This window comes from Syngnathus acus, chromosome 23 (genome assembly GCF_901709675.1).
Source record: "Syngnathus acus chromosome 23, fSynAcu1.2, whole genome shotgun sequence".
Lineage (NCBI taxonomy): Eukaryota > Metazoa > Chordata > Actinopteri > Syngnathiformes > Syngnathidae > Syngnathus > Syngnathus acus.
Window position 1 is genome coordinate 2,835,486 of NC_051107.1, and position 26,133 is coordinate 2,861,618.

The following is a 26,133-nucleotide window of genomic DNA, read 5'->3' on the forward strand; positions in this document are numbered from 1 at the left end:
GCAGACCGGGTCAGTCAGTGTCTCCAAAAGGCTCCATAAATCTGTCGATGATGATTCAACAAATGATTCACCAATTTAATTAATTGTATTTGTGACCAGTAAACCACATAAGCAATGGAATCTTTTTAAGACTTTAAATCACTTTTACTGGTCAGGTGACTCGTTGCTGTGATTTTCCTTGCACGGTTGACCTCCTAGACGAAGGTCTTAAACGGGCATCTGGTAGAAGTTATCCAACCACTTCAAAAGAACCGAGTTCACAGACCTAAACGCTGCAATGAATCCCGATGGCCATGCGGCAGATCACTTGACGGGGTCAGATTTGCGACGGGACATTAATGCGATCAATGAGGTGCTAATTGCGTGTCTCGCTGACGTTCTTTCCATCCCGATTGTCAATACTCTGCTGGCTAAGGTTGTGACTCCATATTAAAGGTTTTAATTGCCCTAACCTTCACTAATCCCCAATGTTATTGCATGGGTATTTGCATGATTATGAAAGGTTTAAACAAAAGAACAAATGCAAATATCACAGAGGATTATCTTAAAATGAAAGCAGTGGGTTAATGATGAAAGTGCAACCAGCACGTGGACTAAAATGGCCCCTCGAGATACAAATGGCCCAAGATATTAAGAAATTGTGCATATACAGATATACAGTGATCCCTCGCTACTTTGCGTTTCGTTTATCGCGGCTTCACTACATCGCGGATCTTTTTTCCAAATTAAAAAAAAACATTTAAAAGTCAAAATAAAACTTCTAAATTGAGGAAACATGTGTCTAACTTTTAGGATAATGTAGTATTGCTCCAAATGTTCGTTTACATTCCTTTAGAAGTCCGTTTTCGCGTGTTAGCACGATCGCGAATCAGCATCTTTCCGCTAACTCGTTAGCCTGCCCAGTACTTCTTGTCGGTGACCGTACTTCGCGGATTTCACTTATCGCGGGTGGTTTTTGGAACCAATTATCCGCGATAAACGAGGGATTACTATATATTCTTTATCTTCTGCGGGAAAACTTTGGATTGAATGCCATTTTTCTTTATGTATATAGTTCGAGACGGTTTAATAATCTGGCTAGTTTGAGAAATAAATTATTAGCGATAGCATGAAATCAAAACAAGCTTGTGGTGGACATTTCTATTTTTAGTTCAACTCAGAACAAATCATTATAATACTGTTGTACTCTTCCTGGGAACTGACTAATTGTTCAAAGAGTCAAATTCGCTCGGGTCTTACACTCAAATCAGACCCAAAAATACAAAATCCATTATCACCGCAATAAAGAGCTAATGACCCAACAACTGGAATTTATTTGCCAGGGCGGCCATCTCCTTGAGAGGGCCAAAGGATAAGGAGTCATTAAAGCAGCGTTATCTGGTCCAGATAGCATTGGCATGTCTGTAAAGATCATTATTTTTGCCCCTGGAGCCGTTTGGCAACGGAGAGCAGCGCTAACTCCAGGGTCAGCATTAACACAGGGATGAAGACGCTAACGATACACAGCCTGGCAGCTAATACTTTTTCTAAACGCTCTTAATGACTGTCGATTTGGACGTGGGAGAATTTGGGTTTTTCTTTGTGCTCAAGCAACTCACTTTGGCTGTGAGCGACGTGGCGCGGTTCTTTAAACCTTCTTTACTTTTCTCAAGGTTCTATCTTATTTTGAAATCAATCGGTGAAGCGAAAACAACAGGGTATTCAAAATGCACATCTTGTATTTGCGCTAATAGCCGTCACGTTGCGATGTATCACCGCTGTCACAAAAGACAACACGACGCTAATGACGCTAGGCTATCAGCGCTAGGCCACGAGGAGGAAACTAACATCTGACTCCGGAACAGCCGAGGCAAAATAACACATGACACATGTCTGCCATTAGCACGAATCTTCCCTGCGGTTGCCACACTTTCTTTTAATTTCGCTCGGCTGTAATCTCCCATCGACTCGAGTGTTTTCATCTACTAAAGGACTTTCAACAGCTTGAGCCTAATCAAAGACGTTCTTTCTTTTTTCCTCGTGTCTCTGGATAAGGAAATTCAATTAGCTTAATTGGGCTGGATATTATCCTCGGCAATGTGATGGAAGCATCGCTTTCACCAAAACTACACAGGGCACTTTAGAAGCACCTTGCTAATTGGCGCAATAACTTTAATCCAAATGTTTTACCTCAACATTCCAGATGATTCCAAATTGAAATCCAGGTAATTAGTAGAAATAACCCCCCACGCACGAGGAGATCACTCGATTCCATCTTGAAGGCTGCTGACGGCAAAGTAGAAATGAAGCGTTCTGTTTCATGCTTGACAAAACAATGAGACCAAAATAGAAAATATTTTACTTTGTTTTTTACAACCGCAAATAGTTTTCTTCAGTTTGTGATACTTTAAAAAATAGATACTAATGTGACCTATAACCTGGTCAACACAATTGAAAAAAAAAAATATTTTAAAAGGAATACAAAATAATATGGTTGCAAAAGTGTACACACCCTTTTAGAACTGGAGATGTGACTTTGTGATACTTTAAAAAAATAGATACTGTGACCTATAACCTGGTCAACACAATTGAAAAAATAAATGTTTTAAAAGGGAATACAAAATAATATAGTTGCAAAAGTGTACACACCCTTTTAGAACTGGAGATGTTTATAATTAACCAATCACAAGGCCTCAAATTCACTTTGAGATTTCATTAGGGTTCCTTCCATCTGAGCTAGGCTGAAATGGATATTTTTTTTGCCCCAGAAGCATCAGAGACAACAAACTAAGGAAATTATTGCACTTCAAATCAGTCATATATCATAAGCTGCAACATGCTCCGTTGGTTAGGGTAATAGACAGAGAAAACTGACTTTTTTTTTTCTTCCCCGATGGCTGGTTTGCATCTAATGCTGTGCCCTTGAGCTAGATACTTAACCTTAGCAGCTCCAGCAAACACATGGCCTTCGAAATGGCTTTGAAAATGTAAACCTATCTTCAGATATAAATTTCTCCCGTCAACCGCTTGAACTCATGCTCATTTTGCCCCCTACGAAATGACACGGGGAGAAAAAAACAGACACCAAACTCAGTGTAACACAATAAAACTGTATTACATTTGTGCTTAAAATTATTACAATTACAGTATTTACAAGCGTTGTCCTAAAAATAAACATCTCATGCTGGATGACACATTAAAAAGAAAAAATTGTACAATAGGCAAGCAAAAGGAAATATTCTTTTTGTTTTTTTATGTACACCTTCATTTTATAGAGGACATTTTTGAAGTGAAGAAAAAACACGCTGAGCGGACGGTTAACTCGTGGACGAGGAGGTCAAGATGACGAGGCCGCGATTGGCGAGCGGAGTCGCGCATCCGATGGCGTTCGAAAATCAGCGCGTTGAAGCGAAGCCAAATTCCGGACGAGAACTGCTTAAATAAATAATCGTCTGAACGTTAACCAAACGTTTCAAGGTCACCTGTACAACTGCTACAACAACAACCAGCCTCCATGAGCGTATCGCCAGCTTCCTAATAAAAAGTTCAATAAATACATTTCCAATTGAAATAAAAAAACCCTCAAGACAAATCTGGTCCAGTGATTTTCCAAGTATGAGGCTCGGTAGCGCCAAAGCGCTATTCTAGTCCATAATGGCTCGTCTCATTCATCATCATTATTATTATTGGCTGTTAAATTCAAACTATTGTGCAAAAGTCTCGGGCGATTTGTTGATATGGAATATACCTTGCCTTGAAAATGTAGAATCTCGATTTTCGCTTTTTGTTATTATCAAGTTGCTTTGTGCTATTTCGATTCCGGAAAATGGACTGTTCCATTAATGATCATCCATATTTAACTGTTGTCCGGTTCAACCCAGACATCAAATTTCTGCTATTTATCCAATTTTATAAAAACGATAATTACAACAGCAACGCCAAATCCTTATGCACAAAACTGGAAAAAAAAAAATCAATCGTACCGTCAGTAAAAAGAATAAACATTGAAAAATATGACATCAACCTGTTGTTGACTCCACAGACCAAACTGAGATTGCATGAGAAAAATTCCTTCAAAAATGACAAGCGATTTACACACACACCCCACACACACCCACGCAAGTATTAAATTATTTTTTTTTCTGAAGCTTCTCTGTTTACACTTAACAACATCCAATAAAAAGGTGTTTATCCCAAAGATACACTGATTGACAATACCTCTGCGTGTTTTCAATTCAAGTAGTTGGACCGCGCAGTCCTTGTCATAAAAGTTGACACATGTAAAGATCTGTCCAACAACTTGCTTTGGGTTCTTCTGAGGCAGCACTTGTCAGTCACAAACAAAAATTTTTACTTAAGAGTCCGCTTTTGGGGTCGCTGCCTGACCGCTATGTCGCGGTCTCTATGGCTATTCTGTACAGTCAGGTACCTTCGATTCCGGATGTGGCTTCGTTATGTACACGTGGGGGGGAGGGGGCGAGCAGGAGCCGGACAGGAAGCCATAGTGCTATTTGTTGTATGATTGCAAGCTTTCCATCAGTCTTTTTTCCATTTCCTGTGTCTTCCTCCTGTTTTTGGCCTCGCCCCCCGCCCCGCTCTTACGAGGGTCAGCGGACTTGGGGGGCATAGCCTTCCTTCATCAGGCCTTCTTCGTAGTCCGTCTGGCACAGGATCATGTTGTTCTTCAGGAAGAACTTGTCTCCCACGCAAAACCTGCAAGAGTGGAGAAGAGCGGTGAGAAGGCTGAAAAGTATCGAGCGGTAAGCTAGCGGCGCTAGCTTGTCTTTGGGAGCTAGCGATGTGCCAAACCCCTTTAGCTGAAAAATTTGAGCAACTTGGGGAAAACAGGCGTTTCTTTAGTCCCTTACAATCATTCCCGGAAGCGCAATCCTCACAAGGGGGAGTCCGCGGTTATTTTTTTTACATTTCAACACAGCGCCAAGTGGAGATTACGTCGGACGAGAGGCAACTCTCACTGAATTGTCCTGAGGGTCGCTTATCTCCCTTTAGGTTGGACAAGGTCGGCGAACACCGGTGCCAGTGTTTACCAGAGGGTACGCGGGTTGGGGGGGGGGGGGGGGGGGGGTTGACTGTTTCTCTTGTTTGACTTTCAACGGATACTAAGAATACAAAATTCATAGCTGGAAGCTACGCGCTAGCTTCTGTACCTGACGTGTTCGTTGTGCTTATCCAGCGCCGGAGGGCAGATTGAGAGCATGATTTGTTACATCCGTTTGGGACCAATTAACAGATAAACCGTAAAAAGGTGAGACCAATGTGTTTTGGGGGAAGAAGGCAAAAGGCATGCTCCGAGGAAGGGATTATAATTACTTAGGAAAACATTCGCTGAAGCTTTGTGCTCGGAACACATATCACTTGAAATCATCCTTATAGACCATTAGGGGCAGTCAAGAAGGTAAAATTGGGTTTCAGTGGCAATGACGACACATTTTGTATTTTCATTATTAGCCCAAGTAACAGTTTTAGAGACGCAAGGTAGGACCAAACCATTTAGATTTGAGAACAAACAGAATGATCTGCTCCCTCTTACGTGTTCCAGTTAAGAGGTGAGCGGCAGTATTTTGGACCTCCAAAGTACGTACATCAGCTGACTGAATCTTTAAAAGATTGAGGCTAACTATCATAAATGTTAAACCAAACAAACGTTCACCAAACACGATAAAACCAGTAAGAACAAACGATTTATTTCCCGCTGTAGGTCAAATTTCTACATATTGCTACTTGAAAATAACCGCCTCTAAACTCTATTATTTTTCTGCTTACACTGTGTCCACTCTTATAATGACCTCATGTCAACCTGTTTTTTTTTTTTTGCACTCCTTCTCTCCTCCAGTCAAATTGTTTCTCCCCCTTTTCACCTTCCCGTGCTCGTTTCCTCTCCTCCTATTTCACACAGACAAATTGTTTCTGCTCGGTGAAATGTCAACAGCATATGTGACATCTGTGCGGCAATTTTGATGAGGATATTACACCGGAGCCCATCACAGGCGTGTCTAATAAAGGACGTTTTGTCGCCCCTGACTATTTCCAGTTCCTGGAACAAACAATAGCCGACAGTTTTTTTCTTTCTCTCCTGCGGTTCTATTAGGTCAGGTTTGAAAAGTAGCTTGCTGTTTCTGCAACTTAAAATAATGGCCAATTAGTGTTGCAACTATAGGAACTTTAAAAAATAGTGTTATACTAAGCTGAACAAGATTTATGACTAAGATCAAGTTATTTAAAATCTAATAAAAAAATTATAAAATACTTAAAGCATTGTTTGCGAACCATAATGAGAGTCCCTTGACATCATTAATACAATTGTTGTATTCGTATTATGGTCATACAGCTGCTTACTGTGCATGCAGTCATCGTCGTCTGACTCTTTCTTCATCTCTCCCTTTCTTCCTTTTCTTTACCGAGAGGTGAGTGTGACTAATGAGTCTTTAGAGACCTCTTGTTGTAGGGGGGGGGGGGAGAAGGGAAAAAAAAAATGGCTTCCACAGGCGCACACTTAAAAGATGCATTGCGATGCCAGCTATATGCCCCGGAGGCACGTGTTAACTAGAGTAGTCGCTTTCCACTCAAATGAGGAAACGGGAGAAAAAGTGAGCCGCGCCACATGTAGTTAGTGTTGGCAAATACTCGGCCTTATGAATAGGACCGGGGTTCTACGTTGTCATCCGACAACACAAGGACAATTGGGGGGGGATTTGTTTTTGCAGTGGGTTTAGGGTCATTAGTCATCTATACTGTGTAGCGTGGTTCTATCACTTTCGGAAGGTACGGACATAGAGGTAATCGAGCTGGGTATGTTTTCCCCAAGGCCCAATTGTTGGATGCCTCGGAAATATCTTGACTGATAATCCTGCGGTGCGGGGTGTGGGATTTTTTCCCGACCCGATCTTCTGAGAAAGTGGTCAAGGCAGACAATGGTAAGTATAGAAAAGGTTGTTCGGTGTTTATGCTAGCAGATTATTTGTATGATCAACAGGTCTACGGTTCAATCTAAACTGCAGAATCTAAAAACCAGAGCAGACTTGGGAAAAAGTTAACGATCGAAGAAAATTCAGCAAAAAATCGAAACGTAACTGTAAATGAGTTCGGAATGTCCTTCTTTGTATATTTTCACGTGTCGTGATCATTTTCTAGATCAGGATGTGGAAGCCGGAATGCGCCTACCCCGCAGTCTCCCAGTTCTCGACACCAATCATACACAAAGTGACAACTATGTCCCTTATTGCCTATTAGGCCCCTGTCTAACAAGCCTGACTCATGACATACAAGGCACCCGTGGCTGAGCTTTGCCGCACTGAACCCAATTGGCGTCAGTCTCTCCTTCCAAGGCTCAAGTATGGACCCCCCCCGCACCCCGGCCCCTTATCAGCACTGACCTTCGCCTGCACTGTCACCCATCCTGCTCCTCTCTGCTCTAACCTTCCTCCAGCCTCCCCAGACTGTGGCCTCCAGCTCATCAGGGGGAAATTGGGCCAGCACTGGCTAGATGATGAGGCTGGACGACAGCCTCATCGATTAGCTGTCCCCCACGGCTGATCTGCGGCTAACTGCTTGCTGGATGGAGGCTCATATCTCCTTCCCTATTCCCAACACCTCTTTTTCGGAAGCGGTCGCCCGTTCCTTTCGGCTCCGGCTTCCTGGCTGCCGCTCAGGTAGGGAGAATAACAGGCCCTGGCAATTGGGAAGGTCACCACGGTAGATTTATGTTTGCTTTAAAGGAGTGAGGCCGCATTGGGTGCAGACACCAGGAATCGGGGCTGATGTAGGATCCTATATTTTCACTGACGGACCACGGACAAGGGGGGTAGTTACTCCCCTTTGCTTGATAACATTTCAAAGTCATGCTAGGAGTGGGGGAAAAAAAAAAATCTGGCAGATGCACAAGTAAGATAACCACTGAGGCTTTCCCATTTATCACACTCTTCATTGCTTTGCCCTCATGGCAATACATAGATGGCTGTCAATTTGACAGTGATGGTGACAAAGAACAAAGGTCATGGTCACTCGCTCCCGTGCACTAATTGGCCTATCACTTAACCAAGGCCTTTAATAGCAGAGCATGGCAATGACTATTAGAGTCCTACAGTGATGGAATCAGAATAATCACCGGCTTCCGAGTTCTCTCGGGTAGTTTGAATGCACCCACAAAGGAACGGAAGACACGGGTTGATATATGGGAAACTATGGTGGGAGTGGGCTGGACGTTCATTCGTGATTGTAGCAATTCAACCTTCAAACGCCAATTTACGCGGCGGCTGACCTGGAGGAGCGACGGATAATTACACCGCCTGACCCCTGCCGACCCGCCGATCGCCTGCTCTGTTTATCAGATTTCACATTTTCTGACGACGTTCCACAGAGAAATCTCTGGGCCATTTGCGAGATGGATTAGATTGCTTTATTGAAGGGCCTGTCGGGGGAGCGCGTCAATGGGAGGGGAGGCGAGGAGGGGGGCCGGTCTTTCGTGTTTGTTTGAGGCCGGGAAATGAGAGGGGACAGAGATGGTGCCAGTGAACAAGGCGAGCGGCGGGATCGGTATGCTAGACAAAGCGCAGGAGCCCATTTTCAGACATTCCGAAACAAGGCGGATAAACTATTCAGGAAAAGCGAGATCCCGAGAGAGCTAAGAGCAATTTGCTGAAGGTCAATCTATTAATCACACGATAAATGTTGAGCATTTTACCTTACCGAAACGTGTTACTCGCGACAAAGGCATTCGAAGGCAACGCAAACAACAAAGACAGGAACATGGTAAGATTCAATTTGTGAGATGCAGATTTTTGATCAATTGAATTCAGAAACCTTCAAAAAGTAATCCCATGTCAAGGTCTTAATTATTGTGTGGAATAAACAAAAACAAACAAAGGACATGTTCATATAACTTATTTAAAATAAGCAATTCAAACAAATGGAACTCAAATTCTCAAAGTGCTGTTAAAAAGCCATTATCTCTAAGTGATGGAATATTTTTTTGTCCATTATAGTATAGATCTGCTGCTAGTAACAAACTGGAAAACAAAAAGTCAAAGCTGACGAACAGCTTCAATTAAATCTGGTGCCACACCATAAACCGTGGCCAGACTCCGGCAAAAATTGTGATGGGCATCTAAATGGCGCCTCCAAGGCCGCGCTGGACCGTGCGAAACACACAAACGTCAATTTTATTCAACAGTCCATCAGCCGCCTTAATGTAAAAAGAAAGATTTGCCCGCGCTTAAGTGGGTTTTAATGCGCCAGAGCAGAGTTGGCTTGCCTGGGTCTAGCTGATGAAGATTAGCTGACTTCTTCTATTAGGAAAGGCTGTCTGGTGCAGCCGGCTGAAGTGGCAAGACAATAACCAAGTGCTAATTGTGCGTAACCAGGTCTCTTGTCGTTTAGTATGCACGATGTGTCTGGCTAGCGCGGACGGCGGCGACGTCGAGACTAATGTCCTTTGTGTCTGATTGTGCTTGGTGTAACCTTCGCAAATGCAAACTCACTGGCGGTCACCTACCGCAGAAGAGATAGCTTTACCTTTTGTCGCATTGAATTACAATATGTGGGCAAGGTGTACGGGATAAAATGTAATATATACCCCAAGTCCACAGTATTGGGATCAATCGGGTCTTGCTTTACAAATAAAGCAAGCAGTTTTGGCTGACACTATCAAGAAAATTGACACTGCAAATTATTTCTTTAAATATTTCGACTTCTTTGTGGAGCTGAATCAATTAACCAAAATATACTAGTGTTAGCATTAGAGCTAGGCTATTTCTTCTCATCTAGATTCTCCCAAAAAAAACCTAAACCAAACCAAAACAAAAACACACCCATAAAATTTAGGTCTGTTTTCCCTTCATCTGTTTCACCTGTGGTATGCCCCGCCCCCATATGGCTCCACCAATCAGCTTTCTCATACTGGACATGCCAGGTGGATCTCGTTCATCATGAGGATTTTCCAATTAGACAAATTGTTGGTGTCTAGAATAACTAAAAAATATAAATCCGATCTGTAGAACTTTTTAATTGACATTTTACATTCTCGATGAGATACGTCATTGTTGTTTCCTTGAGTTGCAGTTTTCTAAAAATGAAGTCTGCATTGTTGTCTTTGTAAAGTCACAATTGTGGTACAAGCAGTCACCTCTGACCAGGTTCAGGATTTGAGTAGACTTCCCGTAATGAAAACTGATGGAAGAATAAGTACAGAGGGGCCCCACTAGTTTTGTCTAGCCTGAAACTCCGCAGTCGTAGTACAAGATCATCATCTCTATGTCCGTCTGGGGTATCTCTCTGGTCACTTGTTAGAGTGATAAATCTCTGGATGTTCAACTATCAGCGGGGTTAGTACAACTCAATCGTTCTTCCCCTAGCAGCTATTTGGCCGGATGCAGGTAGCGGCGGCGAGACGCCAGTTCAACGCAGTTCAATCACTCACCTCTGATTGCAGAGCTGGCACGCGAAGCAGTCCAGGTGGTAGACGTTCTCTTTGGCTCTCATGACCATCTCAAAGGCTGGAATTAGCTTGCTGCAGGCTGCGCAGTTCCCCGTCACGCCAAACAACCTGCGCCACATCGAACAGCTAATATTAGCGTCTGTAAAACTGCAACTTTGGGAGTCCTGCACTTTCCAGGCAGACCGGGAATTTTTATAGACTGATCAAAATGTTGAAGACAAAAAAAACACCTTTCGCATTTATAGACTACGCTGTATATATTAAAGTTTTATTATATCCATTTTCTATCTCACTTATTTTGTTCAGGGTCGTCATCCGAGCGGGAACTGAATTTTCCATCAAGTCTACGCAGGGTCACGGTAAAAATGTGGACTTTGAGAATCATTTCGGATAGTTTGTCGTTTCAAGTTAGTTCAAGTTTGTAACATCTTCGATCATTAGAACACCACCACACTGATGCTATTCGTTAGCCTATCTATGACGTTTTCCATTGTCTGCTAGCGTTAAGCTAAACACACCTCTAACAAAGTCGTTGTTTTGAAAGCGTGATTTTCTTTGTAAAGTTTGACTGAGAGTTTAACAACCTGACCTGCTGATATTGACGAGTATAGGTATTGGATAAAAAAAGCTCGATTGGTCTTGGCCAAAGCATAAAAAAAAAAAAATGCAGGGCCACAGCTTGGGCCATTGAAATAGATGGGACATGGCTTCCACCACTGCCCAGGGAGGACCCTATTATTTCTCTGCCTGCTCCAGGGACTTTAATAGGAGTATTCATTAGGGATTCAGGGCTGTTACTACACAGCGACCTAGACCGGGGATACAAGGGAGAAAAGAATCTGATAACGAAATCATATAACAAAATAACCTATTAAGCAGACTTCTTGGGGCACTTTTAGCCATCGTTGTTAAAATGATAAAACGGCATGCCACTCTCTGAGTCTGTAAGAGATCGCAATCTGATAAATGATCTCGGGGCTTGGGATATGCAGGGTTGTTTATTAACCTTCAGAAAGTATGTTTCCCAGAGGCACAGGAAGCAGATAGATTGCGCCCTCATGAATACCTCCAGAATTAAGGGCCACTGTCAACACACCTTGAGACAATGAAGGATATTGCTTCCAACGTGGTAAGCTTGGTGAAAACAAAGAAGGTCTCTTCTGTGGATTATTACTGACTTAATTAAAAAAATTATGCCTTCTCCTTTGAGCCCTCTAAATTTAGATATGTCTCTGTTATCTTTCGTTTTTTTTTTTTTTTCCCCTGCGTATCGCCAAAAGGCGCTGGGATGAAATGGATGAAATGATGACTTCTCTCCTTACAAAGAACGGTAATTGATCTAAAAAAAAAAAACAAGAAAGAGCTAGATATGATAGATTTAGTCGGAGATAATGAGCACGTGTGCTGGAGCCTAACAGCAGCACTCTGTATTACGCCGTACGACAGAATCACAGCGAGACGCCGCTTACTCTGCAGGGGTGAACGTCCTTGTCTTCCACTAACCCGAATCATTTTCAGATAGCATGCTCTCAAGGCTCCCCAGATTATAAATGATGGAAGGTATTCGGGTAAAAAAGTGATGTTATAAGCTTTCTGCCTGTCGGATTGAATCAAAACGGTGTTCTGTTTTACCGTTTCATTTTTGCGGGGCGTCTGTCCTGAAATTCGTCTGGCCCGTTTCTGTTTAAAAAGTCTGTCACAGCGCTTTGCTCTCAAAGATTCTCGATAGACGTCCTTGTGCCCTGTTGCTATTCCCCGTTGTGTCTACCGAGGCAATCAATAACAAAAGACTCCTACTTTCCGCCGGGATCCGTCCTCATTGAAGTTAAATCCTTACAAAACACGGAGGAAACTTTTTCTCGGAGGTCAGATTGGTAGAAAACGATTCGAATATTGCTCAGTGATGATTATTACGTAATATGTTTGAAGTGTCTGAAACGCCAACGCATCTGACCGTTCCTCAATTGACGATGCCTCCAGGTCAAGTGGTCCTTTTTACACCAATTATCACTCGGAAAAATAACAACCAACACAGCTCAAAGTGCAAAAAGAGACTGAAGGTTTTATTCTTAAAAAGTAGATTGAATATTGTGTAACATAACCTGAGGCGATTCGTTTTTTGAGACGATTCAAGGATTATAAAAGTGCCTTATATAAGCCGAAAAATACGGTAAATGTATAAAAACAAATCGTTCCAATAAATAAATATATCGCGCTTCAAAAAGTTGGATTCTTTCTCATAATAGATGAAGTCAATTAAATTTCAGCATATAACGTGTTTATTTCTACACACTAAGAATTTTTTAATATTACTGAAAGTTTTAACGTGGCAACAGTTTGACCCTGAAACTTATTATTTCTATTGCCATATTTCCTTTGGGGAAAAACTCAGACAAAAAAGAGGTATGGATTAAAGTTCTAATTTGTTTCCAAGAGGACACCATTTTTTTTTTTTTTTTTTAAGCCATCGTTCTAAGCTTCGACTCTGCTAGCGGAGAAATTAAATCTTTGATAATGTTTTCCAGCCTGGGAGCAGCATTTTTCTTGCGTCTGTGATGGATGTGCTTCTTGAAAGAAAAAAAAATTATTGAAAAGAAAATGAGAAGCCCAAAGACCCCCCAGGTTCCTAAACAGACCTCCTGGCTGCTTCTCATCCACTTGTTTGCTGCATAATTCATTTGGTACCTATGTGCTACATTAACCACCGCGTTAAATGATTCAACGTCGCCTTCCGGCGTGTATTCGCTTGCGGGGACAACACATACATTTGCTTCTCGAATCAAACCATTTTTTTTTTCCCTCCTTCCTTCCAACAATCTGAGGCGATACGAAATCCTGATGACCATCTTTTGGACGGCGATGGCAGCTCCGGTGTGGCACTTCAAAGCGGCGGGACGTGGGGGGGAGGGAAGGCCCGCCGCGCCCTGTGGGGAGGGGAAGATGGATGGAGCGTACCTGCCACTCGTCTTTGGCCGCTCTGCCAGTTTGATGTCACGGACGCTAATGGCTCTCAGGGGAGAGGGCAAATTAAGCGTGGTTTTGCTTGTAATGAATTCAAAGGCTCACACGCAATCAGACGATGACGGCTTAGAGGCCTTTGCGTACCCCGCGACCCGAAGCCTGCCATTCAATACGTTTAGCTCCGTATTATAATTGGTAATAAATAAATACGGACTTTCTCGTGGCCTTCTCTCTTATTCTAACAGCTGCCTGTTATGTCTCCAGGGCTGCGGGATAACAATGTAAAACAGCAGGCTTGACATACACTTAATATCCACGGCTGACAAGACAGCATGTATATTTAAAGGGGTCGGGAAGATACAGCCTGAAAATTAAAATTCATGCCTTGCGCAAATCTGAATTTGAAAGGGTATTGATGCAGTCAGTGCTCAATACCTTGTATTGTCGGTCAGAAGGCGTTCACTGTGTATTAGAGCCCGGTACGGCTCAGTGGTACCTATTTGATGAGTAGAGAGAGACTGGGAAAAAAAAAATAAAAATAGATACCAATTAAATTATTCCACAAGGCTTTAGCCCAGTGGACCCCAAAACCCGATCGGAGTTTGCGAATGCACAAGTGGTGTCATGCCAAATGGATTGTTTCGGCTTTGGCGAACTAAATGTGTCAAACGTAGAACGGGTTCCCTGCTCATTACCGCGGTTTTGTAAATGACGTACCTTCGAACGGAATATATTTATCCATCGGACTTGACACATAACTAGATGGCAAGACCTCCGCCAAGGTGAAAAGATTGAAGATTTTTATGCAAAGGTATCCCGGACAAACATCGGAGAGGTAGCGAAAAGTATCGTAATTTTTTGGACTATAAGCCGCACCGGACTATAAGGCGACCAGCTAAAACCCGGGTTCAGAATTTGCGAAAAAAGTCGCGGCTTATAGTCCGAAAATTACGGTAACTCAAACTAAAAGAATTCAATTTAAAAATAAATATGATTTTGTAATAAAATAAACCCGACCACTTATTATTATGAGGTAGCCATTTAAAATTCCGGCCACACCGTTCTTCCTGATCTCCATCTTTCCCGTTCCTCCCACCACTTGAATTGCCCCAGCCTCGGCCTGCATTCATCAGCTGCCGGATTAGAATTTGTTTCCTCACAAACCATTGATCATCGGCCTATTACTAGGCAAATGACAGTTAATTACCCACTACATTAACCACTGGGACCCGGGGACCGACTCTCCGTGCCATCAGTCAACATGATGAATGTGGCAAGTTCAGTAATGCATGGCCATTCTCTCGTCCGCCTGCCACGCCGAGAACAACCCCGGGATCTCACTTCCAGGCACCCAAGGAAAATCTATGGTAATCTGCATAATTACAGGCTCAGGGTTAATAACAGACAAATGATTTGTTGCATCTCAACATGGGCTTTTTTTTTTTTTTAATGGGATTGCGCTCAGTCCATTTGCTGATGCCGCCTGTCCGTAACAACGAATTTACTCACGTTGGGTTTGTCGAATGAATTCCAATGACACCACGCAACGCTGCCCCGGTTTTATCATAAAACCGCAAAGTAAAGAAAGTTACAACCGGGCGGGTAGGGAGGGGGGAGGGGGAGACGGTTAAAAGTGGCAGATGTAATCAGGCTCTTGCGTTCTTCAATTTAATACCCCCAGCCTGTGTGATTGTCAGTGATTAAACAACGTTTCGGGGGCAAAATTATTTCAATTACCGTGGCCATGACCTGGGAATTGTCCGCGGGATAAGATTTTCTTCCTCGAGTGCCCCGACTTGCCTGGCTGCCAGCCTCTATCAGTTCTCATCTGCACCTGGACTCTGATATCCTAATGATGAATTATGGCCCGCTTTCCGGGAGTATACAACGCAACGTTCTCCCAGTAACTGTCAGCTCAGCGAGACGCCGCAGAGCGCCACCTAATTAGCTCTCGTATAACCTCTGCCGAGAGGTTTAACAACATCTGCTTTTCTACATTAAGCAACTTTCAGAAGATAAGCCGTACGTGCAAGGTCATGTTCTTTGTTACTTTCAGCAAGTATTCAGAACAGTGAATCGGTCTGGTGGAAATAAACGCCAGATTTGGCACGTCCCGTTTCCGAATATCTTCCTTACGTACGTGGGGAGTGCCCAAACGTGAAAGTAACGTACGAGCTACATTGAGCGGGAATATTTAGCTAGCTAATGCCGTCCTAGCATATCTGTTCGTCCAACAACGGAAATATTTGACTGGCTGACACCTTGGCTGTTAGCTATTTTACGCTATGCTAGCAACACATTAAGAAGAGTTTTTGAACTTGAGAGACAAACTAGCTTACCGCTAGCTAGGATGAGGCTGGTAGCAAAATTAGTCTATTTAAAACAAACCACCCTAGCAACGGAAATATTTGACTGGCTAACACCTTGGCTGTTAGCTATTTTACGCTATGCTAGCAACAAATTAAAGAGAGTTTTTCAACTTGAGACAAATTAGCTTACCGCTAGCTAGGATAAGGCTGGTAGCAACATGAATCTATTTAAAACTAACCACCCTTTGTTCTAGAAGTTAAAGTAAAAAATCGAACCATTCGTGTGTTTAAAGCAAAGTTATGTGATTGTTTTACTTTGAGCTGTACTGTTTTGAAAATCCTCTCTCATCAATAGGGAAACAACTCAAGCTCAAATCAAACGGCAAAGCTGTTTTTTTGGCAGAGCCTCCTCCCAGGTCCATTTTGAGGACGACTAAATGAAAGATTCCAACCAGATGTGTCGTTCGATAGGCACTCTCCCCGGCGCCAGCCCACCTGCTATACCACGCCGGGTGCCAGATAGTGGCACACACAAGCCTCGCAATTATCTGCACCAAACATGCACAGTCCCATGAGTCATTGCTCTTCACAGCTAATTTAACTAATCTCCACTGGAGGGGATGATCCAAAAGAATAATGCATCCAAGGGACTGAACAAGTAAGGATTTTAGTCCAATTGGAAATATCAGCGGCGGGGCCCACACAAACACAAAAGGTGACCACAAGAGTTTTGAAGAGAAAAACAGCATCGATTCATAGAGTTCATGTTATTGATTTGAAATTTTTAGCTGTAAAGCCACGATTGGTTGAGTGAGAAATTGCTAGCAACGAAAAGTTCCCTAAGAGCTTTTCTCTCAAATTAATTACGCCTGCACTTCACACGCACCCTAAATTATATTTCCGTTGAGAGCCTGTCATTTTATTCCATCAGACGCCATTTCTTCCATGCTTTTTGGAATCCAAACAAAAGAGCTATTCTTGACTTCCACGAAACTAAATGTAACCCTCTCTCATCGGGGACAATTAAACCAGGGTGAAAACAGACCCTCCAATGTGTGTGTGTGTGTGACCCTCCTTCAGACACAATCACCGGTGCCCGGTTTGACCCCTTCGGCACTTTCAGATTACACGTGAAAAGCTCGGAGTAATTACAGGAAATTCACATTGGCACATTTGTGAGCTCGGTGCATTATTGGCGAGGTAATTGCTTGGCGTGTGAAGTGAGTGGCGATGTAGGGGGCGGGGTTAATGGTAGCCAAGTTGTAAAGCTACAACATTTAAAGAGTACTTTGCCAGAGTTGAACATTTAGAAAGCATCTCATTAAAAGTATGAGTCAGAAATAGGGGATTAGATTTTCATTTATCTTACGATGAATATAAACAGAATGGAATATTATTTGAGTGGATAAACAAGTCTGTTATGGCGCTTAGAAAAAAAAAATCTCCTCGGCCGAATCTCGGTTGATTGACGCCTTGTTGAAATGTGAACGCGCATCAGAATAAATATTCCCGCTGCTCCCTTCAACTGGATTGTCATAGCTGTCCATAGCAATCTCTTAACGTTCATTCAATTTCGTAATCATCCCATCAGCAACTCTCAAGGGGGAGGTATCCAAGTACGGGCTGTAGAAAAGGTCAGCTTGTTTTTACGATGTTCATGCAATTGTCCCTATTCGAGGTTGTTTTTTCTTTTTGAAGTATTGTCGTAAATAAAGCCCCCCCAAAAAAAATCAGACTAAGTAGAACGTTAAAGTCATCGCAATGGACTTGATGACATTGACAGATATGTTTGAGTGACTCTTAATGTCAAAAAATGAAGTGACCCAAATCACCTTTCCAATCGGCTTATTATTTAGTGTTCCGATAAGGCAACAATGTGTGAAAGCCAGGCAAGGTGCGAAACAAAGGCGATATTGCTAATGAATGGACGCGCTGCAATGCCAATTAAATTAATGAGACCATACAAAGCCTCGAAGGTTTGGCCGGAATATGTGAAACCGTTAAAGGCCGGGAGGGGGGGGGGGGGTCTCTCGAGAGGACTGAGGTAGACGGGCTTTTAATTGTTTGCGTTGGGATAAGTGCTTGTCCTTTCAGAGAAGTGAAGGGCAAATTGTGCTTTTGTGTGAATTGCTTGACAATGACTTGCTTGTGCATTTCTTTTGCTGAGCATATGGAAAAGAATTCGAGAAAAAAAAAATGAAGACCTTGAACAACTTATTCTATTTACATGCAGCATAACAGCTAATTCACAATCTGTTAGCTTCGAGCTAATAGAACGTTAGCCGCGTCAATCTTCTGAGCGGTTTTTCGTGGTTCTACCAAAGAGATTCCAGAAAGGGTTCGCAATTGACTTTGGGGCGAGAGATACCAAACACCAGAAGTGTTGACCCGGTAGGATGGTTTCGAAAGATCTCTGGGAATTACAAGTCCTGTCTGTCCCACCCATTGATCAAGTCTTCTCTGGGGGTGGCAGAGAAATCACAGGACCGACATTTGAACACTGCTGTGCATCCTTCTGATTGCCTATTTACCATTTCGCAGATTAAAAGTACCCGAGGAAACTGACATAGGGTGCAATCAATGCAGCGGTAGCCACTCTGGCGTGTTTTTCCTGCCTCTGAATACAATCCTCATACAAACTGTAGGCATGACCCCCCCCCCTAATAAGAACCCCAATAAACTCTGGACACCAATCAGCCTTTGAATTACTTCCACTTGAGTGATTTCCAGCATCATGTTTGCCCGGGCAAACAATTCCCGATTAAAACCGGATCATGTTGACAGTGTTGTATCAACTCGATAAATATTCGGCAACATCTGGGGTATCAGATAGGTCTTCTATCGAGGGTTGAAGGTGCCAATGTTGTCAGGTGACCTAATGAAGTTGTTAATTCCTTTGTTGAGTGACTTGTTTGTCAATGTGGCCTAGCCAAGGGCAAAGCAGTGTGTAGCATTAGCATTCTTGTCTTTCTTTTTGGCATCCTCATGAATAAATCAGACTGTTCAAATTGCCACATTTACATCTCATTTCACACAAGCGGAGCACGGCAACGGGGACCGGGCTCGACTCGGGTAAGCAAAGCGGACTTCCCCATTGTGGAGTGTGTTATCTACGATATTCAGGGTTTTTACAAAGCCTCACGCGACTCCAATCCGGAGAGTGCCGTTATCGTGAAAGAAAAGGGGGAACATCAAAAAAACATCATATTGCATCCTCAAAGACGCCGCGATGAAAACCAAAACTAGTCCGATAAGGCGGGTCTACCCAACAAGTCTACGTACAATAACTCACCGATCGCTCGATCTGGCAAACATACGGCTTGGAAGGTTGTAGCGGGATGACGGTTAGGCATTGGGGGGGATGCACAATAGTGTCTGGCAGTTCCGCTAGGCCGCCCACTAATTGAGAAGTCGCTCAGGGGTTCAGCACAGGTCTCCCAGCCCTGCCTAAACCATTCAAATAACGCCTGTAAGTGGGGCTGACACCGACCAATCAGCAATTTGCTGTTTTCCACAGCTCTGCGTCCGTCTCCTCGCTTTCACCCCCGCTCTGTTTTAACAGCTGCAACGGGCAACCATCGCCGCGCCTCGGTGTCTTTCTCTACCCACACCCCTACTTCATCTCCATAAAGGCCTCATTAACCGGGGGCGGCACACAAGGCCTTACCACATTCACACACTACTGTGTCGACGCACATTACCACACTAATTGCCGGCAAACCCGAAGTGACTGACTCGCGGATCAGGTTCCACCCAGCTCCCACACTTCCATAATGGGGCTTGACTCCTGCTCGCACACTTCCGCTAACAATACGAGACGACGAGTTCATGTGACCTTCCTAATGTGGAACATCACCTCTGACATCGACACGGCTGTCACAATGGACAGGCCAAAAAAAAAAAGGAACATTTCGGTCATTTGGGTATGAAAGCATATCGTCGTTTTTTTGAAATACCCGATTGATCAATTAGCAACCGATATTAGCGCTATTAAAATCCCGATCCGGGATCTACACTTCCGAAAGTCTATACACAAGGGAGACATCGGGTTTTACCGATGGTTCCAAAATGCACGACCGTGAAACAAAACAAAAACCGGTGTATGCCAAAACTTGCAGGGATGGAGGTGGGAGGGAATGCAGCAGCGCCGTGAGAGGTAAACACAAAGCCTGTTATCATCCTCTCACATGCTAGCAAAACAGATGGAGGAGCCAAATATGTGGTGGCGCCGCGTACACGGAAAAAGCTTGATTGCAGGCGTGAGCCCGATTTCCAACAAACGGTACAGTTCAGTTTGCTTTGGACCTCTAAACAGGGTTCCAAAAAAAATTGCAGTTAAACATCATTTTTCCCTCCTTATCAAATGATTTGCTGTGTAACAAAGTCCAAAAAAAAAAAAAAAAAGGGGGAAATGGACCAGACTTAAAACTCTACTTAATCTGTAAAGCCTTACCCAAGAGGAAACGGGATATTAATATATGCATGGAAATGACCTGCGGCACTGCCAGTAAAGAGGGGTCACTAGAGGTCAAATAGCCGCCAAACTGCACTTGAGTTTAATTAAAAAGACAAAGGGGGGCATAATTTTGGAGTGGACAGCGAAGATTACCGTTCAATGAGAAGGCGAGCTGGTTCTTTCAATGCCCCCCCCCCTTTCCCACAAGTCCCTCCGCCATCTTCTCATCCCTTTGATGTGAATATAGACCATTTATTAGGGCCAGAAAGGTTAATCTGGAAGGAGAGAGGATATCACATGGTCGCGGTCGACACGGGCGTAGAAATCGGCGGCGGGTTGCCGCGGCGGAGGAAAGTTCAAATTCACTTATCAGGTAATCAACTTCTCCCGTGTTTAATGAAAAACCTTGAAAGAGCAAAGTGGGACATGGCGAGCTTTGAGTGTTTAAAAACTTGATTTGCTTGAATGAATTTAACACAATGGGAGTCAATATTCATTACGGGGAGGTCTGCTCGGTCAGAGGGGGTTCGTGATTGGGACGGCCGCATGATTTACTATATTACAAAGTAACACAAGATGATGGATGTGTTCAATTGCACAAAGTAACTGACTCAATGAATTTTTCATTACCCTGGTTGATGTGTTTGGGACAGAGAATTAGATAAGCCCGCTGATGAAACAGAGCTGCGGCTGTGTAGCGAGAAACCCTGAGGGTGCCGTTTTTTTTTTTATTTTTTTTTTTAGATATGTTCATTTGGCACACTTCTGTCCAAATTTAAACAACTACTTCTATATGAGCTGACTTTAATCATCATAATTTGGGGAGAAGGAATAACACAAATATAACTGGGGGTTGTATTTAATCAAAAATATATCGCACTGAAGGGAGCACGGCGGTTAGCTTGCGGATGGTCGAGTTGGATCTTGTGTGGGTTTTCTCTTGATGCTTTGTCTTCCTCCCACGTTTATAGAAATTAATGTAGGGTTAATTGAGGACTATATTTTCCATGATGGCCGTCCTCATTTCCAAAATGGCCGCTCCAATGAAAGCGGTCGTCTTCCATGAAACAGATATAACGGACGCTTGGAATAAACTCAATCAAAACAATCCTTAAATAATGATTACTATTTAAATCCGCCAATATAAAAACTTTAACAGTTTTTATAACTGTTTTATCACCGCCCTGGAGTTGCTCTCACTGGCTTAATTGTTTAATCAGAACCTGACTCATGATACCCATGTCTGCCCTGTTAATTTTAAAAATAATATTCATCAGTTTTGATTGATGTTGAGTCGCTGTCATTGCTGCAAAAAAAAAAAAAAGAAGCCCGCCCAACCTAAAGATGCGAACGGAGAAAAAAAAAACCTTGGAGAATTATATAAGTCTACCAAGAATACGTGACGGTGGGAAATCAATAGAGCAACAATAACAACACATAACGGCGCAGGCGGCACAAGCGGACCATTACAGTAAACACCGTGTTCGGCGAGAGTGAGCCGTCTATTCACCGGTGAGTAATCATCTCACTGTCTAATACGCAACAGGAGGATCGGAAGGGAAAATAGTAGCCAACCAACTTTAATCCACAGGCGAGTTGGTGTTTAGAACATGGATTCATTGCTGTCTGACTAAACTGACCATTTAAGTGAATGTAATTACACTCCGCAACAGTAGGGGGAAACCCTGAGCCATACAGGTGAAAAAATGTCGATATTTATCAGCAGTAAAATGCACATTGTCATTCCTTCACTTTGAAATGAAAATATTTGAAAATGTCAGTAACATTTTTTGGGACAAGAGTCCCAAGCTAAGCTTAAAATAGAGCACTGGTGGTTGACCTTAATGTCATTACTCAATGTTCTGACAAATAAGCGGGTCACCATGCCAGTCAGCAAAGTAGCTACCAAATTAACATTTCTCGCAGCTGGTACAACGTGCAGCTGGTCGCGACTGTCACTCGAATAGTAAAACTGAAGGTCATTGTCTCGCAAATCTATACACTGCTACCTCAATACTTCCTATATATTTAAAAATAGTCAAAAATACCCTCAAGATGGCAAATTTTTATATAATTGTACAGTCAAACCAGAATTGGGAAGAAGAGAATGCTACTTCTTGTTCTTAAAAGGTTTAGTTACGGTAGCATCTATGCTAACTGCCATTAGCCATCTACAGTGTTTCACATTTGACGTTAGCATTACGCTAGTGGGCTCTTGTTCGACAAAACTACTGGTTTGATGAAACATTTGGGTGTTTATGTGCAGAATAGGTTTATAGTTAAGGTAGCACTATGCTAACTGCTATTAGCCATCTACAGTGTTTCACATTTTACGTTAGCATTACGCTAGTGGGCTCTTGTTGGACAAAACTACAGGTTTGGTTAAACATTTTAGTGTTTCCGAACAAAATGTTCGATTCTATTTTGTTTTATGTGTTAGTCTAACGCTAAATTTTGTGTTAGCAGTGTGTAGCAGACACCTCTACTTCCTTCCTTACAACATTTGATTATAAGGTAGGTAAGGTAGGCTTCACTTCACTGCATTATTTCGATAAACGACACACGACTTTTTTTTTTTTTCCCTTCGACAATCTTTCAGATCGCTCCTCTCACTTTAACAGCCCACACTGCCAGATTCTCCTCTCAAGATGTGTGGGAGGAATCACGCAGCAGCATCTCGGGTGCCTTCAAATCCCAAACATAAACAGGGGAGTGCTTTTAGGCCTTTTACACTCAGCCGTTAAGACATCAAGCTAATAGCTGTAATTGCCTTTTTACTGCATTCTGTCCTTAATCTTAACATGCAGATATCGGAAAACCTTGAGTGACCTTACAAAATGCCGCAGGAACTCCAATAAAAAGTTATCATATCGCAACAATGGACGTCTATTCCCGATAATATCTTCGCGTATTTGTGTGCCGTGACCTGAAAATTCTTATTTAATCCAACCGGAAACGAATCGGGGCCGTCAGCGAGGAAGCAGCCATTCTCATTCTCCTATTTACAGTTCGGCCATGCTTTCACAACCTTAATTATTTCCAGTGTAATCTCAAAGAGACGAGCTAATTATGCGGCGCCGCTAAAATGGTTATAAACCCTCATGAATTGCGCTAACAAGAGATATCCCATAATGTGTCTGTGATTAACATTGCTCTCATTTTTATGTGTGCCGCTTCCACTGGCTCTGAACACATTTGAATGTTGCCATCATTGCCATCAATTTTTTTTTTGCTACTTGTCAATCTTTACCAAGGTTATTATAGTGTTACTATAATAATGTTATTATAATACAAAAACTAGCCACTAGTTACAATTAATTAGATTAATTAAATTAATTAGCAACAAGCTACTTCCCAAATATAGTTATTATTATTTCCATTTGAAAGTAACGTAACGTCTGTGTAAGAAGTTACTCATTACTTTTAAGTTACTTTTTAAGTTTGTTGTAATTCCTCATATGATGCAAGGGCGGCGCTCAAAGTTAAAGTATAATGAGGTTTATATCGTTAACATGACATTACACTTTTAATGAGGTCTAAGTAATAATATTATTGGAATATAATGAGAAAAATATCTTTTTTAATGTATATTAAATGAAAGCTTCTGGACTAGATGTTCCCCCGTGTTTAGTAACAACGGAGAAGTGCAACGCAAATAGAAAAAGACTTCCGAAAGTTTGCCGAAAGGTTTGTTTAAAAGCACCAGGTGGTGACATCTTCATTTTTCACAGGCCCAAAAGTGAGGCTGCACAGCTTTCCTGGCGCTCCCCTATGCATTATTCTTACTTTAAGCAGCGCGTCTCCTCAGGGGGACGAGAAAGGGGAGGGGGGGGGGGTGTATTGTTTTACAACACACCCAGCTGCGGCCTAGTTGCCTGGCCCGGGGTTCTTTTTCAAGGAGTTGTCTTCGGTGACCCCTCTCTCTGGCAGTTATTAATAATAACACGTGCCGGGGAATAGTTCACCTTGTAGCGCTGAGGCCGCTGCATGTATGTCTAGCCTCATACGTGAGGAGGGGGGGGGGGGTCTCCAGGGGGGGGTGCGGAGAAAGAACAGGACGAAGTAGGGGGAGGTTCTTGAAAGGTAGCCAAGCTGAGATGCACACAAAAGACATCAAATAAAGTTTCCCCCTCCTTGCATGTAATTAGAATCAGGTATCATGGACGGTCTTGCTAAAGCGACGGAGAGTCTGATTAGCCGCATCAAAGACGGCCAAGAGGGCCGAGACTTCTGATGAAGGACGAGCGTGCCGAACGGGAGGGGTGGAATCAAAAAAAAAAAAAGATGAAGGCTAAAGATGCTGAAGTGCCGAGGCTGACAGACTGAGTGCTGCATTCTCCACCTCCGAGTCGCCCATTAAAAGCTCGAGCAGGCGAAGCCTTTTGTGCATGCTGAGTGCTCCATTGTAATAACAAGCAGCCCAGATAGAATTCAATCTGGAGCCTCAATGAAGCCTCCCTGACAAAAAATTCTACCGCTAACGTGTTCAAAGCGCTCGACAAATTGAAGGCTGCCTTTTCTTTCCGAGTGCAAAGAAAATATTTTAGGTTTCCCAGGAAAGGATGTGTCGCGTCAGTTTTTTTTTTTTTTTCGGGGGCGGGAATTTGCGCAGCTTGACATCCTAATTGATTACGCGGAATGCTGGTTTTATCGAAATATGGCGACGGTGTAAGTAATACCGGTGGCATTCATGGGCACAGCGGGCATCGTGACCTTTCGCAGAGCCACATTCGTCAAGACACAGATGGCTACCTTTGTAAGCCCCGGCTCTAAAAAAAAAAAAGGGTAGAAAGAATATACAAATGACGGAAAAAGTTATTTCACGCAACTTATGACACTTAAGTTCTGCTACGTGGCCAATCAAAAATGCCAGATCGTATCACATGACCTTTCACAACAAATACGCATATGAAGCGATACAAAGCTGCCCACCACCAATACAGTGAATAAAAAGCAAAGTGTGGAGAGTCTCTGTTAATTGGGAAATCATCACCAACAGCCTCTGAAATATCTTTCTTTCATTCTTTCTCTCTTTCACATTTTCTTTTGTGGGGAAATAAAAGTAATAGATTATCAACTGGAATAAATTGGTTCACTTAAAAAGTCAATTTTAATGAATTTAAAATTTGAACGTCAAACCACTTCAGAGATCTTTTCTTTTTCAACGTTAGACTACAAAAAATGAGACGCAGATAAATAATTTCATAATTTCCCCCCATAAATCAGAATAATAAAAATAATAAACAGCTGAAAAAATGTGGTTGCACAAGTGTGCACACCCTTATAACCGAGGCTGTGGCTGTACTCAAAATTAACCAATCACATTCAAACGCATGTAAAATGTGAGTCAGCACCAGCCCGCCGTCATATGTCAGGAAAAGCCTACCAGAACATCTGAACTTTATTCGAGACGAATCAGAGGCACTTTAAACACTCCCATTTAACATGCGTTGTGAGAAAGGGTGTGTCGACTTTTCCTATCCAATCCGCGGCGAGATTTCCCGCTTTGATCCCAAAACGCGGCCTTGGACGCTAATTCAAACGCACACTCGGAAAACGACGTTTGTGAGTAATCACACAACGCAGCCGACAGAATATCCCTTTTCTTATTAAAGCGATGACACATGTTCACGAGCGCGAATGTATCTAAATGAGATTTCCGAGGAGAATAGATGGCTTTGAGACAGGCTAAGCTTTTTTTTTTTCTCTTCACTGCCTGTCACTCGGCGGCGATAAAGGTTGACGTGATGTCACAGTCACGCCTGACGCCGACATACAAATGCGTAATAAGCTTGATGTGAGATATAAAAAAGCTATTTTTTTTGAAGGAGAGGCATAAAAATAATATTCCTCGAAACCATGCTCTACATTTGGTTATCACTCAGCTTTCTAAAAACTTGAATAAATCCAGCTGTGTTGACTGGTGTGCGCATTTGCTTGCAATCTTAGTAAAACCACTGTAGAAGAAAATTGGA

At 42.7% G+C, this 26,133-nt stretch overlaps 1 protein-coding gene and 1 long non-coding RNA gene across 4 annotated transcripts in view; one reads left to right on the forward strand and one right to left on the reverse strand.

Annotated features, from left to right (window-relative positions):
• Positions 1-3,069: 3,069 nt before the first annotated feature.
• Positions 3,070-26,133, reverse strand: part of lmo3 (LIM domain only 3) — a 29,304-nt gene continuing 6,240 nt past the window's right edge. For all 3 annotated transcript variants that reach the window (XM_037243561.1, XM_037243563.1, XM_037243560.1), the window contains exons 3-4: positions 10,415-10,540; positions 3,070-4,692 (exon numbers count right to left, since the gene is read on the reverse strand). In XM_037243561.1, the coding sequence (XP_037099456.1) occupies positions 4,587-4,692; positions 10,415-10,540 (232 nt within the window). In that variant the 3' untranslated portion in view covers positions 3,070-4,586. The remainder of the gene's footprint in view (positions 4,693-10,414; positions 10,541-26,133) is intronic.
• Positions 21,734-24,941, forward strand: LOC119117352. The gene is made up of 2 exons (XR_005096503.1): positions 21,734-22,392; positions 22,535-24,941. It is a non-coding gene; the product is annotated as an uncharacterized LOC119117352 (long non-coding RNA).